Source organism: Saimiri boliviensis, chromosome 16 (assembly GCF_048565385.1).
Source record: "Saimiri boliviensis isolate mSaiBol1 chromosome 16, mSaiBol1.pri, whole genome shotgun sequence".
Lineage (NCBI taxonomy): Eukaryota > Metazoa > Chordata > Mammalia > Primates > Cebidae > Saimiri > Saimiri boliviensis.
Genome location: NC_133464.1, coordinates 72,173,256 through 72,189,065, shown reverse-complemented (window position 1 = coordinate 72,189,065; position 15,810 = coordinate 72,173,256). Strand labels below are relative to the sequence as shown.

General features: G+C 34.0%; 1 protein-coding gene across 12 annotated transcripts in view; it reads right to left on the bottom strand.

The window, feature by feature from the left end:
• The window catches only part of SUPT20H (SPT20 homolog, SAGA complex component), a 47,313-nt gene that overhangs the window by 6,998 nt on the left and 24,505 nt on the right, over positions 1–15,810 (bottom strand). For 6 of the 12 annotated variants that reach the window (XM_010344960.3, XM_010344962.3, XM_074387816.1 and 3 more), the window contains 13 exons: positions 15,253–15,409; positions 15,108–15,164; positions 13,534–13,605; positions 11,957–12,114; positions 9,911–9,937; positions 9,335–9,367; positions 8,456–8,573; positions 7,542–7,644; positions 7,236–7,394; positions 5,205–5,511; positions 4,633–4,787; positions 2,534–2,589; positions 163–285 (listed from right to left, as the gene is read on the bottom strand). In XM_010344960.3, coding sequence (XP_010343262.1) covers positions 163–285; positions 2,534–2,589; positions 4,633–4,787; positions 5,205–5,511; positions 7,236–7,394; positions 7,542–7,644; positions 8,456–8,573; positions 9,335–9,367; positions 9,911–9,937; positions 11,957–12,114; positions 13,534–13,605; positions 15,108–15,164; positions 15,253–15,409 — 1,525 coding nt within the window. The remainder of the gene's footprint in view (positions 1–162; positions 286–2,533; positions 2,590–4,632; positions 4,788–5,204; positions 5,512–7,235; positions 7,395–7,541; positions 7,645–8,455; positions 8,574–9,334; positions 9,368–9,910; positions 9,938–11,956; positions 12,115–13,533; positions 13,606–15,107; positions 15,165–15,252; positions 15,410–15,810) is intronic. The other 6 variants (XM_003934413.4, XM_010344969.3, XM_039473176.2 and 3 more) reach the window with 2 other exon arrangements.

Below are 15,810 nucleotides of genomic sequence, written 5' to 3'. Positions count from 1 at the left end.
GTTTTATTAGGAATATGTACCCAATAGCTGATTGCTACCACTGTTAATAAAAACGGTACAGGAAATGTTTACACTAACAAAGCACGTGAAGTATGCTTAAAATATACGAGAAAATGTTACCAATTTAATGTAAAAGCATATAGAAGACTAGAAAACCCATACCTGCTCCCCTGGCTGTTGAGGACTAGAAGTTGTGGGCTGCTGAGGTTGCTGTGGTGTAAACTGAGAAAGCTGCTGTTGTTGCTGCTGCTGCAGAGTGTTAAAAATAAGTGAACCACCTGGAAGCTATTAAGAATTTAAACAAAAATTAACCAATTTCACATTATTTTATACCAACTATTTAAATTTAATTCTACAAATATTTTTGGATCATTTGCTATCTGTCATTCTTTTAGTTATTGAGGAAACAGGTGAAAAAAAAACAAGTTGGTTGCCCTTAAAAAATATATATTTAGAGGCAATTTTTAAGTCCTATTTGGGTTCCCAAGTATGTTAATACTCTTAAACATAAATCTTTCTGCTTCAAGTTAGTAGTTAGCTATCCGAGTTTAAATGCTACTTTTTATTTCATTCTTTTTATACATTAATACAAGAGCATTAAATACATTATAAAGTACAAACAAGCAGCTTATGAATCAGAAATGTGCACTACGAAAAGCTACCCCCCACAAATTTGTTCTAGTTTTGCCAAAAACACAAAATTATACACCATCTTTTATATAACACAGTGAGGAACCTCAAAGCTGAAAAGAAAGTGCACTTAGATGTCCACATTTATTTTGAAGACCACTACTTTCTATGTCATGACAGAGAAAGTAGAGGTCTTCAAAATGAATATGGACATCTAAATTGTTGAAATTTTCTTGGAGATCAGTCTCAATGTTAACAGGAATGGAAATCCTTCAGTTTGTTGTATTTTTCTACATTTATTATGTACTGATTGAGGATGGAATGTTTGACCAATGCTATGTCCAAATTTACCTAATGATGAGCTGTGATGGATATACATAGATACTTTGAAGCAAGGATTTTTTTTTTTTTTACTATATAGTTCTATATTTGGTATTTTTTTGGACAAGGACCTCAAAGTGGTCTGTATATAAACCCCTATAGCTTAAAATGGAAATGTAATTTGAATGTAATTAATTCAAATTTAAAAAAGAATTTTTCAAGAAGCACTCATTAAAACTCCAGATTAAAAAGAAAAAATACTTTCCAAATACACCAAAAAAACAAATAAGTTTTTCCATTTTAAGCTACAGGGGTTTATATACGGACCACTTTGAGGTCCTTGTCCGAAAAAATACGAAATATAGAACTCTTAGGTCTGTATGGTAAAAAAAAAAAAAAAAAAAAAAAAAAAAAAAAAAATCCTTGGGTCAAAATATCTATCTATATCCATCACAGCTCATTATTAGGTAAATTTGGACATAGCATAGGTCAAACGTTCCATCTTCAATCAGTACATAATAAATGTAGAAAAATACAACAAACTAAAGGATTTCCATTCCTATTAACACTGAGACTGATCTCTAAGAAAATTTCAACAGCAATATGCCGGAACGTAGGCTAAACAAATGCAATTTGTGCGTTTGTCCATATTATAAGTACACTGTTATGCAATTACTGTCTGCAAACTCATGCATCGTGTATAAGCAATAAGTTTTAAATTTTAGCTCTAATGAGAATTTCCCAATCTGTTATTTCTGAGTGCCAGGGTGGCTGATCTGTTATTGTCATTTCCCATCAATCCAAAGCTCTGCTATGTCATATATACAGATCTTTATATTCATGTCTATCTATTTGCCAAACTACTACACTAATAGCTTACTCCTTCTTTAAATTAGAGGATCTAGCATAAGACCAGGAATGTTGTAAATTCACCCCCCTTTTTTTTCCTTTGAGACAGGACTCACTCTGCTGCACAGGCTGGAGTGCAGTGACGCAATGTCAGCTCACTGCAGCCTCGACTTCCTGGGCTCAAGTGATCCTCCCACCACAGCCTCTCGAGGATCTGGGATTACAGGTGCATGCCTGGCTAATTTTTTGTAGTGATGGGGTTTTACCATATTGCCCAGGCTAGTCTTGAACTCCTGGGCTCAAGCAATCCACCCACCTGGGCCTCCCAAAGTGCTGGGATTATAGTTGTGAGCCACATACCTATTTTTAAAATCTCCTTCAAGAACAAAAAACAGTATTACGTATATGTACACATAAAACATCTGTTGGGAAAGCAGTTATTTTCTAAATATACTCACTACTATTATTGTAGGCAAATATCCTCCTTGGTAGGTGCAAATTCTCCCCACTAGCACAGCTAGTTCATAATTAGGCAGGGCTACTGGAGCCAAAGTGTGGTATATAGGATACTGATTCTTTTTTATCCACTTGATCATACAAAGGTAGCAATAATAACCACACCCTTAGAAGATTCTAAACAGATCTCAAAATTTCAAGTGCTGATACATACACATAGTTTAGAAAAAAAGTCAGTGTAAAAAAAAATTAATCAAAAGCAGTATTTCAGGTTTACCTGGAGTAGATTTAAGGGCCTGAGACTTGAAGTATTTTTTAAACCAAATGGAACACCTGTTAAATAAAACTCATGGTTATAACAGAATTGAAAGTTTATTACACATCAAAATAATTTACACTTTAGTATATATAATAATCTTAGGTACTTTCTGCACAGATATGCTTATTTTTCATAAAAATATTTTAAAAACAAAAGTTTTCTTCAATATTTATAAATCCTGAGATTTTATTCAAAATTGTGAAGCACCAGATGTACATTACATTCTCTATTTCAGAAACTTGAGACTTCTTTTTCATTCTTCTGTTGGCTGAACAGAGTCATCAAGAATTATGTGAATACCATGAGTATAATAAAACTAGCACTATTGTGCAAATATATTCCAGGTACTGGCATCTATTTACATTTCTCAGTGCTACATAGTACAGTATAATAATCCTATCTCCAAGAACTGGTGTGCTCTATGCTATTTTTTTTTTTGACTACAAATGCTAATCAGAATGCTAAAGAATGTTGCAATTTGTGTATAAGGATCAAAACTGAGAGTCAGGAGACAGTGCTCTGTTAATTCTGAACTTATTCCTAAAAAAATCTGTTATGTAACATAACAGAGCATAGTTTAAAGCTGGTGGTGACAAACTTTTTCAGTAAAGGGCCACAATGTAGGCTTTGTGAGCACAAATGACCTCTGATACATCTTCTTTTTACAATCCTTTTAAAAATGTAGTAACCATTCTTAGCTTAGGCTGTGTGCTGCAGTTTGCTTACCCTGGTCTCAAAGTATGTATATATTTTGCTTACTAACAAAATATACCAATTTGAACACTATTTAAACATGTATCTAGTTCTCTATCAGATCATTTTCAAGAACAATTTGAGGCAAGAAATGCACATGTAATACTAGCAAAGCCTTGTATAAGAAACCAAAAATATAATCAGATTGAAATTTGGCAAAAATATCCCTTTCTGGAAAAATTCTCATTTTAAAAAATGGCTTAACTCCCTTTTAAAAGTGGATGGCATCTGTATAATGCTTTCTAGCTTTCAGCACTTTCATACTTAATTTATTTCTCTTAAGTACCAACTCAAGATATTTTTATTCCCACTTTAGAGTGAACTGAACTGAGGCTAAGGTAGAAAAATGTAGTGACTTCTGTAAAGTCCCAGTTGAGCAACTGAAGCCACGTGTAACTGGTACAACTGGTAATTACACGTAAATATCCTAAACTCAAGATGTAATTCCATTTCCAGGACTTTTGCCACTAAAACACATTTATGCTTACTAACATAAGAACACTAGCTAGAATTAGGAAATTACAGCAACATGCTAACATGTTTAATTATATTCTCTCGGTTCTCTTTCTCACAACTCACAGAAAGTTTTTAATAAATTTCTCTAGATTTTTTTCTATTAAATGTTTCCTCAGTAGAAACTGAATTGTTTCAAGATATTATAATACATTCTTTTAAAGAGCATCAAAAAAATAAGCACAAGTTATTATAACTGTTTTCCTGTACAGGTAATAACTACTCCTAAATAAAAGAATGCTTATTATGTCTCAGGCACAGTTTAAGCACATAATCTGTATTATATTTCATTTAATCCTCATGACTATAAGTTATTATTGCTATGCCCATTTTACTTATAAGGAAAATTAGACACAAAGATAACTTTCTCACGATTACACAAATTAAGTTGCACAACTGGGATTCAAGTTGAGGTAGTTTGGCTCCAGAATCCAGGCTCTTAACTGAAATGCAGTTGCCTCTTGTGCATAATGTATATTTTCAAAATACAGTTATTTTCCCTGGAATATAACTACAATGACAATAAGGCTACCAAAACTGATTTTATTATTTGGAAAGTAAAAGAAAGATGTGTATGGACTCAAAGGCTTACCAAGTTTTCCACAGAAGTTGATTGCTAGATGGCTTTTAAATCAAATATCACAACTTTATAGGCTTTTGAAATGAAATACCTGTGATATAATACTTCATGAAATAATAACATTAAATGCCTTTAGCATTACTCTTAAAATTACATTTTTACTTTAGCATATACTTTAAAGTTTTTTAGAGGTTATTTCCAACATTCTGACCTGCTTGAGAAGCTGCCTGCATTGCACTGGGCAATGCATTTGGTAGCAGACCTCCTGAGGGTAGAAGGCCGCTCAGGTTTATTCCTGCAGGAGTTATGGCACCAGTGTTACAGCCCAGCATGGGGTTTGAACCACTCATCAAAGCCTGGGCTCCACTGCAGGAGAATAAGACAAAGCATTAAACTTCACTGTAAAAGGAAAAAAAAATCAGCCACATAATTTCTCAGATTAAAAAACATACTACTAAGCAAACACAACGAGTTATTTATTTGTCTTAACTGAGTTATTTATTTGTCTTAAGTTTCAAAGATGGTAATGCAGAGGATAAACAGGAAATTCTAAGCTGCTATCAAGATGAAGTATCAAAAAACAAGATGAGGCATCATCTTTGTCCAGTTAACAAATGTATTATTTAAAATTAAAGCATACATGTCAGGCAGCTTCTGTCCATATCTAAACTATTCCTGTTCAGTCTGAATAATATGCAGTTTGTTCTTAATTTCAAAAATTAAGAATTTAGATTGGTAAAACTATCTTAAAAAAAAAAAATCAGGACATCAATGCAAACTTACCAAACAGAGCCCACTACATTGATGAAGTTAAGTCCAGCAGAGTTTGCCATGACCTGGGTGGCCGTGGTTCCTGGAGTTATAGATGTTACCATGGTGGAAAGAGGAATGGTTGTTACAGGCATTGCCTGGCTCAGAGACCTTTGCTGCTGAGCAAACTGAGTTAACAAAGTGGGCTGAGGGGTGAAGCCTGAATCTTGGGGAGTAGGGGTGGCTGAAGGGGTACTAGGAGTTGAGCTCTGAGCATCAGGAGGGTGTGGGGTCGATGAAGGGGTTGGTGTAGGAGTAGATGGCTTAGGAGTTCCAGATCCTGCTCATTGAGAAAAATAAAAATTGCTAGTTTGTTATAAATGGCCAGTCCTTTTAAAATAAGGTTAATGGAATCTTACTTAGCACTGACAATTTGTTCTAGTTTTTTTTTTTTTTTTTAAAGCAGTTAACTGCAAGTGTTAATTTCTACACATGATACATGAGTGTTGCTACACTCAATTACAATTAAGGATGCAGTATATCACCTAAAAATCCCATTAGAGATGCTATTGCAGTAACAGTATAAATATACAGTTATATTCTACCACAATACCCATTTAAAAGTTAGTTTCCTACATGCTGCCCTTGGCCTAAAAAGTTCAAAAGGAATTCAAATTAATTTGTTATTTACGATTTCATTAATTCAAGACTTCATTTAAAAATATTGCTTCTTTAGTGTAAAAGTCTGAGATAAACTGTGAACATATTTTATAAGTTACATATGGTTAACAATCATATTTGGCACCTAAATATACATGTTTAATTCCTAACACATCAACTTTATCCTGACAAACAAATTTATAAAAAACAGTAATAAAGCAAATATCTGATAGATAATACTGCATCTTTAACAGTAACTGTGTACTTCTGTTTAAATGTAGAATGTATAGAAAATCTGTTGTGAATGAAGTATGCACAGTTTATCAATTTAAAAAAAAAAAAAACAAAAACAAAAAACAAAAACCAAAAAAGTAAAACCAAAAGCTCTTGAGGTGTTTTCTTTTTTAGCTTTCATGTCCTGCAGAAAGAAAGGAAAGAAATGTGAATGTCCAGAAGCTGTCACTCAACCCTTACTTAAAGTAACAACTGTGTGCAGTAGATTACCATAATCCATACCCACAACATAAGAAGTGTGAATAAGACTTTCAGAAAATTTATATATTTTTCTTTGTGCAAAACAAGAAGGCAGAAAAATTACACCTTTTGAGCTATCAAGATGAAGATGTTTATATCTAATGCAAAGACCACCCTATCACTGTGCAGTGTACTAAAACTTTCAGCATATATTAGCTACCTACAAAAAATCTAAAAAACTGGAATGACTCTTTTCCCCAAATTGGTACCTTTTAGATATTTACTAATTTGAAGAAATTCTCCCAAACTAATGCTAGCATTCTTGTAAAACTCTTCTTGATGTTAAAAAAAAGTATTCAGTAGTAAAAATCACATTTCAGTATCTTCAGAATAATGCTTCATGATCATAACATTTTAGTAACTGACAACAATTTATAAAAGAGTGTAGGAGTGTTGTTGAAATATTGTTTTTCAGTTTATTGTATCACCACCTTGGAACTAGTTGACTTCTTACATATACAAAGATAGGACCTGCAGCAACAACTCTTATGACATTTTTTTCGTATCAGCCACACAATTTACATAAATATGTAAAATGATCCTAGGGTACACTGGAACAAAAAATATTTTGAAATCTTATTGCCACATGTAACTACCAGATTATTTTTTTAAGGAGATGTGTAGGTTGCAAGTCTATAAGAAAGGTATACGCAGAATGCATACATATATACAGAAAAACAAGTACAATTACAATAGAGACATAATACATACAATCAACAAGAGCTCTGCCTGCAGCTTCTAGCAACTTATACACTTTGGGTACACAGTACATTCAGATATCACTACTTTACAGGTTGAAAAAAGCTGTCTTAAGAAACACTAATGCAAAAGCTTATGAAGATTTAATGAAGAATTTAAGTTATGACTCACTTTGTGATGAGCTGGCAGGTGACAGGGCAGCTGGAGAAAGCATGCTAACTTGATTGAGATCCACAGATGATTTCCGAGGAATACTTGATGGTTTAGAAGAAGGAGGAGGAGTTGGAGATTTGAGAAAGCTGCTTGTCTGTTGTGGTGTAAAATAGTTACCTAGAAGAACATAAAAGTTATTTTCTAAATTTATAATTCCAAATTCTGTGAACTGTAGAAATCAAAATGGGGGCAAAGTTTTAAAAAGAGATTATGATTATATAATGTTTCTTATTCTAGACTGTAGAAAACTAAGAAATGTAATACCTGAGGAACTATTTCCTGAGCTTGAGGGAAGTTTGATTGGTGGGGGTCGATGTTTTACACCCTTCCCCAATACTGAAGACTGAACTGACACCGTTTCAGTTTGCTAAAAGACAGTGACATTAAGCACATTTGTTAAAATAAATACTGCTATAAATCTCAGATAAAAACACAATTTTTAACTCTGCGAAGTGCTCTTAGTAGTTAGATTGAATACTACATGTATTACAGAGGAAATTTCACATGAGACCCGTGAAATATATTACAGTATACATAAAGAATGAGGAAAAGATTTCTGAGTAATAGGGTAGGAAGAAAGAGTCTTAGGGAGACAGGCAGAGGAGTAAGATGAAAACAAAGCTTCCACCCTTCCATGCCTATCAAAGGAAAATAACAGCTGTTAAAGTCAAATAACTAGAACACAGGTATTCGTTATAATTTTTCTTTTATCTTTGTGTACATTTAAAAATTATATTACAAACAGTTAAATTAAAAAAAAGGCAAAAGTAAAAACAAAACTCAACAGTGCCTCCACTCCTCAAAAAATGATCATTTTTTTTGAGATGGAGTCTCGCTCTGTTGCCCAGGCTGGAGTACAGTGGTGCAATCTCGGCTCACTGCAACCTTTACCTCTGGGGTTCAAGAGATTCTCCTGTCTCAGCCTCCTGAATAGCTGGGATTACAAGTGTGTGCCACCATGCCCAGCTAATTTTCATATTTTTAGTAGAGATGGGGTTTCACCATATTGTTCAGGCTGGTCTCAAACCCCTGACCTCAGGTGAAACACTCGCCTCAGCCTGCAAAGTGCTGGGATTACAGGTGTGAGCCACCGCACCCAGCCTCAAAAAATAATTCTTAACATTTCTCAGATTACTTGTGAAACAACTGGCCAAGGAAGTAACATTAATGAAACACACTTCTGTTTCTTTCGCTGGAGAAACCTGACTTAGGCTGGCTGAGCCACTGGAGCTGTGTGACATCTTGACCGGACATTTAGCTTCATTCTGGACTAATTCTTGGTACTGGTTGACTACCCTAAAATATCAAGAGAAAACAGGTAAAGATTAGATAACCAGTTTTAAATAGAAATTTATTTTATAGGAAGGAATAATAATGGGAAAAAAAAGGTTCTGTCAAAATTGACATAAAAATTAAAATTAGGCAATTTGTCTTTGTGTTAAAAGTAATTTTAATGTGTTCAATAAAAAATTGTCTAAAACATTTTGCTAAAGAGCAATCTAAAGATATACTTTCAATATCTTATTTATAATACAGAAATTGCAGGGATTACTTAAGTAATAAGCAGCCAAAGAAAATATTCACTTCCCTTCTTAGATTCTGATTAAAGTACTATCTGGAAATCATTTTCCTTAGCTACAGTAAATATATCTAAGTTTTCCTATTTAAAACAAAACTATATTTTAAACATTTTTTTTGTTTCTTTTTTTAATTATATGAAAAAACATCCTAGGTATTATAAACACTGGAAAAATGCATTTAAGTCCCCCCAAAATCTCATCCCACAAAAAGAACCAATCTTAATAGCTTGGTGTATCATAAGGTTTTAAACATTTTTCCAGAATCAATAGGGTTTTAAATTTGGAAAGGAGCTTAGAGATTTTACTGTCCAATGCCCTAATTTTACAAGAGGCCTATAAATTTTAAACAGTGTATATATGGTTAATACGTAACCAAAATCAAAGTTTTTAACTCTTAGTGAAGTATTCTCTAACCTATAAGGGTGAAAAATTTTTCATATCCATCCTGACCAAAAATACAGATGCAAGTATTTTTACCTCTCAGCATCGGTCTTTGAGCCAATAATGAACCTAAAATGTTTAAGGAAAAAAAAGGAGAAAAAAGAATCAGGTAAAAGTTGTCTTAAGGAGCCTTGGGATTACTTTTGAAATCTTCCATGTTTTAGTCACAGTAATATAAATTGGTGTTAAATCTACCAAGATGTGGAAAAAAACTGTATTGCATTTAAACACATAAAACAATGACTAAATTTTGCATGCATTATGAAATAATGTGAATAACTTGGCTGATTTAATTAACGGACTTTTTTTTGGCACAAAATTTATTTATTAAAACATAATTTGGGCTGAAAGTTACAGTGCTATATACCCTTACAACTATTGGCCCTACAGGAAATCACTGAACTACCATGCGAAAAGGTCTTTGGCCTTCCTCTCACTTTAACCTGCAATTTTAGAAGTTACTATTAATGTCCACATAACAGGTCCACATATTTCAAACAAGGTATACATATTTTTCTCCAATTCGAATAAAATAACTTTAGCAAGTCTTTTTAAAGAGTTTGACATTGATACAATCTCTTAACAGATTAAAATAGTTTATTTTTTAATTACCAATTTGAATGATCATCTGTGGAGGAGCTGAAATATAAAATATAAAAAAAACTTAGTTAATGCAGCTGAAACTTTGACTTAATAATTTATTAAATACTTTATGAGTATGGAAGAATGACTGGAAGATAATAAATCATGTAGCTACTCTCATATAAAGGTAAAAAATTCAATCATCTTCCTGTCAAACAAATTAGTCATTTGGCTTTATAGACCAATTTTTTCATGACATAACATATATCACCCTTGTTTTCTATAAAGAGTAAGTTAATAAATTTAAAATGGCCAATATATACTATCTTTAAGTGAAAGATTTTTATAAATATAAGTAATGAATATTGGGTACCATATCCACTACCTGGGCGATGGGCTCAATAGACACCCACACCTTAGCATCATGCAACATACCCCTGAAACAAACCTGCACACACAACCCCTAAATCTAAAATAAAAATAAAGGAAAAAAGTGGCTTCCTTAAAAATCCATGCTGAAGATTCAAAAATAAACTACTGTGATGTATATAACTTAAAAAAAAGTATATAATCAAAATATTCAATCCTTTTGTAATAAAAACTGGTCATGTGAAAAAATAAGTTGAGGATTCCCTGCTATTTCCTCTCATTGACTTTTACCTAAATATTGGTGGGGTTGCTCTTTAAAAATCTACCTTTCGCGCCAGGCGCGGTGGTCACGCCTGTAATCCCAACACTTTAGGAGGCCGAGGCAGGTGGATCACGAGGTCAAGAGTTCGAGACCATCCTGGTCAACATGGTGAAACCCCGTCTCTACTAAAAATACAAAAAATTAGCTGGGCATGGTGGCGTGCACCTGTAGTCCCAGCTACTCAGGAGGCTGAGGCAGGAGAATTGCCTGAACCCAGGAGGCGGAGGTTGTGTTAAGCCGAGATTGCGCCATTGCACTGCAGTCTGGGTAACAAGAGTGAAACTCTGTCTCAAAAAAAATCTACCTTTCTACTGTAGTTTCAATTAGTATTTTGTGTTAGTAAAGGCTTTACAATTAACATAGACCTGGCCCCGTCCTTTTCTGCTGAGTTTTTTTTTCCCTTTTTTTCAAAACAGCATCAGTTTGGTTTAAAAAAACAAATAGTTAAACAATTAAAATAAAATTAAATACTGTTAGTACCAAATATATGTAGTCCATACATTTTGGAAGATCATCTCTCTCTCTCTCCATATATATATATATATATATATATATATATATATATATATACACACACACATACATATACACACACACACACACACATATATATATGTATGTATATTAACACGTAGGGCCAATAACTACATTAAGCATTGAGTCTGTGTCCTTACATGCAGTGCCAAAATACCAAGTATCTTTTTACATTTATAGTAAACTTGCTTCCTATTTAAACATACTATTGCCCAAACACTTCATGTTCACAGACAGGTTAAAGTCATAAGTGCCATAAATATAAAAAGAAGGATATCACGGGAATAGTCTTCAAAACAAGCATAAAAATAAACACAGGTGGTTTTAAAAAATATATATTATTATTAATATTTTTTTGAGACAAAGTCTTGCTCTGTCACCAGGCTGTAGTACAATGACGTGATCTTGGCTCACTGCAACCTCCAACTCCCTGATTCAAACTATTCTCCTGCCTCAGCCTCCCAAGTAGCCAGGATTACAGGCCCGCGCCACCACAACTGGCTAAGTTTTGTATTTTTAGTAGAGACGGGGTTTCACCATGTTAGCCAGTATGTTCTCGGTCTCCTGACCCTGTGATCCACCTGCCTCAGCCTCCCAAAGTGCTGGGATTACAGGCACGAACCACCACATCTGGCCTAAAAAACTTATTTTTAATAACTCTTGAGCAACATGGTAACTATGACTTAAGTTTACTTAGGTCTACTGCCAAATCTAATTGTTATATTTAACTAGTAAGTGAATTCCCAAAGAGAAATTTTTATTCATTAATGGTTCATCAGTAGTTAGTTACTAGATAGATTCTTGGTGCCTTATTTTTTTTTTTTCAGTTACTTGTACTTAACATAACTCACTGTGATGGAGACATCTGGCTGTCACTTTCTTCATCTGCTTTAAATGGCTGTATTTTACCATAGTAAAGTGGATCTCCAAGTGACTGCAAGATGGTCAGCTTTGTTTTCTGATACTGAGTGCCAGCTTCACATTCAAATATATAATCATCTTTTACATCCTGAAAAAGACATAACACCCCAAATAAATACCTTCACAAGCAAGTAGGCAATAAGAATTAGTAAAAATCAGAAATAAATGACACATTAACATGTATCTGACAATAGGAGACACACAACACAGCCTACAAAGATGTTTAAGACTGCCTACGAGAATAAAGCACAGCATGGTTCTTAAAAACTATATGGGCACTCAGTATGCATTTAATAAAGCATTAACATATACTATGCAGTATGTACATGCATGTAACAATATTAATACATCATTAAATAAATTATGAGACATACTAATACACATATTGGAAACCATAGCAATGAACATCTATTGAACACTGTTCTCAGCACTCTACAGGGACTGCCTCAAGTAAGCTTCATCATATTCTTCTGGTTGGTACTATTATTATCAACATATCAGAAGTCAAGGAATTAAGCAGAGAGGTTAAATGACTAGCCTAGGTTCACACAGGGAGTTAGCAGTCTGTATCTCAGCTTGCACCCCTGATCCTCATGCTGCCCTGCCTGTCTATACTCAGGAGGGCAGTACAAAATTCTTTTTTACCTGGTACTTTGGGAATGAGAGTTCCAATGGCATGTTTAGTTCATCAAACTTATGGTAGAATTTCATACTAGACATATGAATTGCGAATATTAAATAATATTAAAAGGATAGGACTTTCAAAAGCAGATCTATTTGTCTGCTTTTGCTATCACACACAAAAAACATGTCTCGTCACCCCTAGGGTTCACCTAATTTAAATATTATACCTATTTCTCTTTTTTAAAGACATTATTATTGCAATCAGGAAAACTTACGAAGAACACTTCTGTTAAAAGGGATCCTTAGAAGAATTTATTAATTTAAAACAAAACAAGTCAGAACTACCAATATGCAAACCAAAAGGAAAAATGAAGTTCTTCATTAAAATTGTTCTTTAAGGCCAGCCACAGTGGCCTATAATCCCAACACTTTGGAAGGCCAAGGCAGGTGGGTCACCTGAGATAGGGAGTTCCTAGACCAGCCTCGCCAATGTGGCGAAACCCTGTCTTTACTAAAAATACAAAAATTAGCCGGGCGTGGTTGTGGGCGGCTATAATCCCAGCTACTCAGGAGGCTGAGGCAGGAGAATCACTTGAACCCGGGAGGCACAGATGCAGTAAGCTGAGATGACGCTATTGCACTCCAGCCTGGGTGATAAGGGCCAAACTCCATCTCAAAAAAAGAAAATTGCTCTTTAAAATGCAAAGTGTACTTTGGTAAACAAAATAGTTGTTTCTTCCTGTAATTCACTGAACTCCCAGAAAATTACTTAAAAAAGAAAAAAGGTCCCAAACTAATGGCAATTGCACTTTATGTTTAGTAAATTCAGAGGCCAAATTAGAAACGGCATCATTAGAAACACAGACTGGCAATGATTACTTACATGGGCTGGCCAGACTGTTGGCTGTGAGTCATCAGATTTAATAGACTTTTCCACTTTAGCATATTTCTCCACCTAAACAATCAAATCAAGAAATACCACAGAAAATAGAATCTGTATCAGATAAAATAGAATCAGTATTCTGACCAAAAAGAAGAAACTAAGTTACTCGACAATACACTCACTATACTTGCTAGTTCAGGAATTCTTAAATCACTGATATCAACTACTTACGCTTAAGTAGTTTAAAACACAAAACTAAGGGAGTCTAGGGAATGTAAAATATTAAAAGCTGATGAAAGTTTTTGACCCATTTCCACTTTCTAGTCAGACTTGGGCCATATATTCTGTATATGTCCTAGGCATCTGTGAGAGTCAAATATTAACTTACTGGCAACCATGATATTAACAGTAACTTAGACTCACCTGGGGCACCTATTAAAAATATAGATTTTCATGTCTGTCCCTTAGAAATCCTAAGTAAGTATATCTTGAATAGGGTTTGAAATCTCTATGCTTAACTGATACCCTAGGTAATTCTTCTGATTGAGACTGAGAAGCTTTGTTTTAGGGCACTGCTATTCAATGTGTGGTCCATGGACCCCAGCATCACATAACCTAGGAGCTTGTAAAACTGCATCTTAGGACTCAGACCAGACTTGCTGAGTAGCAAACTATAGTTTAACAAGCTCTCCAGGTGATCTGTAAGGACATTAAAGTTTGGGAAGTACTCCAGCTTGCCCTCCAAAGCTAAATTCCACCCTTCTGTATTTACAGTGAAATTCTATTCTCAGGTCATGTTCCTTGAAGAATAGTGCATATGCTACCAAAAGATAATATGGCTTACTTCCTTGAGTTGTATATACAGTCTACTGTGCTTTGCAAAATTTCTTTTTTTAAAATCACAAATATTAAGAATAATGCATGTGCTAGCATGGAAAGGATGCAACAGAAGAACAAATCTGAAAATAACAAGTGTAAAGAGTTGAGTGCATATAAAAAAGAACACAGGAGAAGGAAAAACATAGGATCATTCATCAACATATCCCTTTTCTGTCTTCAAGCCATTTATAATTCATGCACATTATGGATCAATAAAGAATACAGCCCAATGTTCGTAATCTTGGTCACTTCTCTAGTATTATTAATCTTTATTTATTTTTTTTTGAGTATTACTAAGTATTACTAAAAATTTAACCACTTTGAGGAAACAAGCACTATTAGGAAATTATGAAGAAATAAGAAAAAAAGATTTCATGTGATTATGTAATATACATTATATTTTTCCACATTTTTAAATTGCTTTGTTTGCCATTCCTGCTCCAAGCACAACTATATTAAGGGGTTATGTTCCTTCGACTTAACGTGAAAAAAGACTAACACATAGCTTCTAAAAATCATTTTTCAATGTTTTTTTGAAATAAATCACATAGTTCAAAAAAATTTTTTAGAGTATGATCTAAATCACTATTTTTAAAAGAAATTTAAGTTTTCTGTTGTTTTCTCAAAGTATAAGCGACCAAATGGCAAAACTTAGAAACTTTATATGAAAAAAAGCAATTCATGAACTGACTTACATCTACTTCAGAAGGTATGGCCAAATTACAGGGACTCCGTTTCCACATATCTACACACTGAAAAATTAAAAACAGTAGAAATGGAAAACTTGAAATAAGACAGGCTCTTAGCATAATAACCTTCATTTAAACAATATATACTTACATTTCCTGCTTTAGAAATTTTGAGGTCATAATGCTGACCTGCTTTTCTTTCCTTTCTTTTTTGTAAGAAATCAAGTAACCTCAGCTGAGGAGGAGGTGGACAATGAGATAGATCCTGCTGCCGATTCAGAGAGGATCTGGAATACCTCTTGAAACACCTGAAATAATATTAAGAGATTTGAACTAAATGGCACTAATAAAAGAAACTCATATGTGAGTTGAAACTAGTCAGCACCGAATATGTACAAATCATGTTTATAGAACACTGCCACATGCCAAACACAGTCCTAGGAACTGGTGAAATAAAAATGAGTTAAGACAAACAAAATTCCCATTACCACAGAGCTATCAAGTCTAGAGGGAGAGGAGACATTCACAATAATTTCAGATTTCAGATACCAATAAGCAGTAAGAGAAAAAAAGAGTACTTTGGAGAATATGGGGTAAGGAGGGCAACATTAGGGAAGAGAACAGGGAGAGGGAAGGAAGGCAAAGAGTCTGAAGAAATGACATGTGAGCTGAGACAGGAATGATAAGAAGGAACTAGCTATGGAAAGAT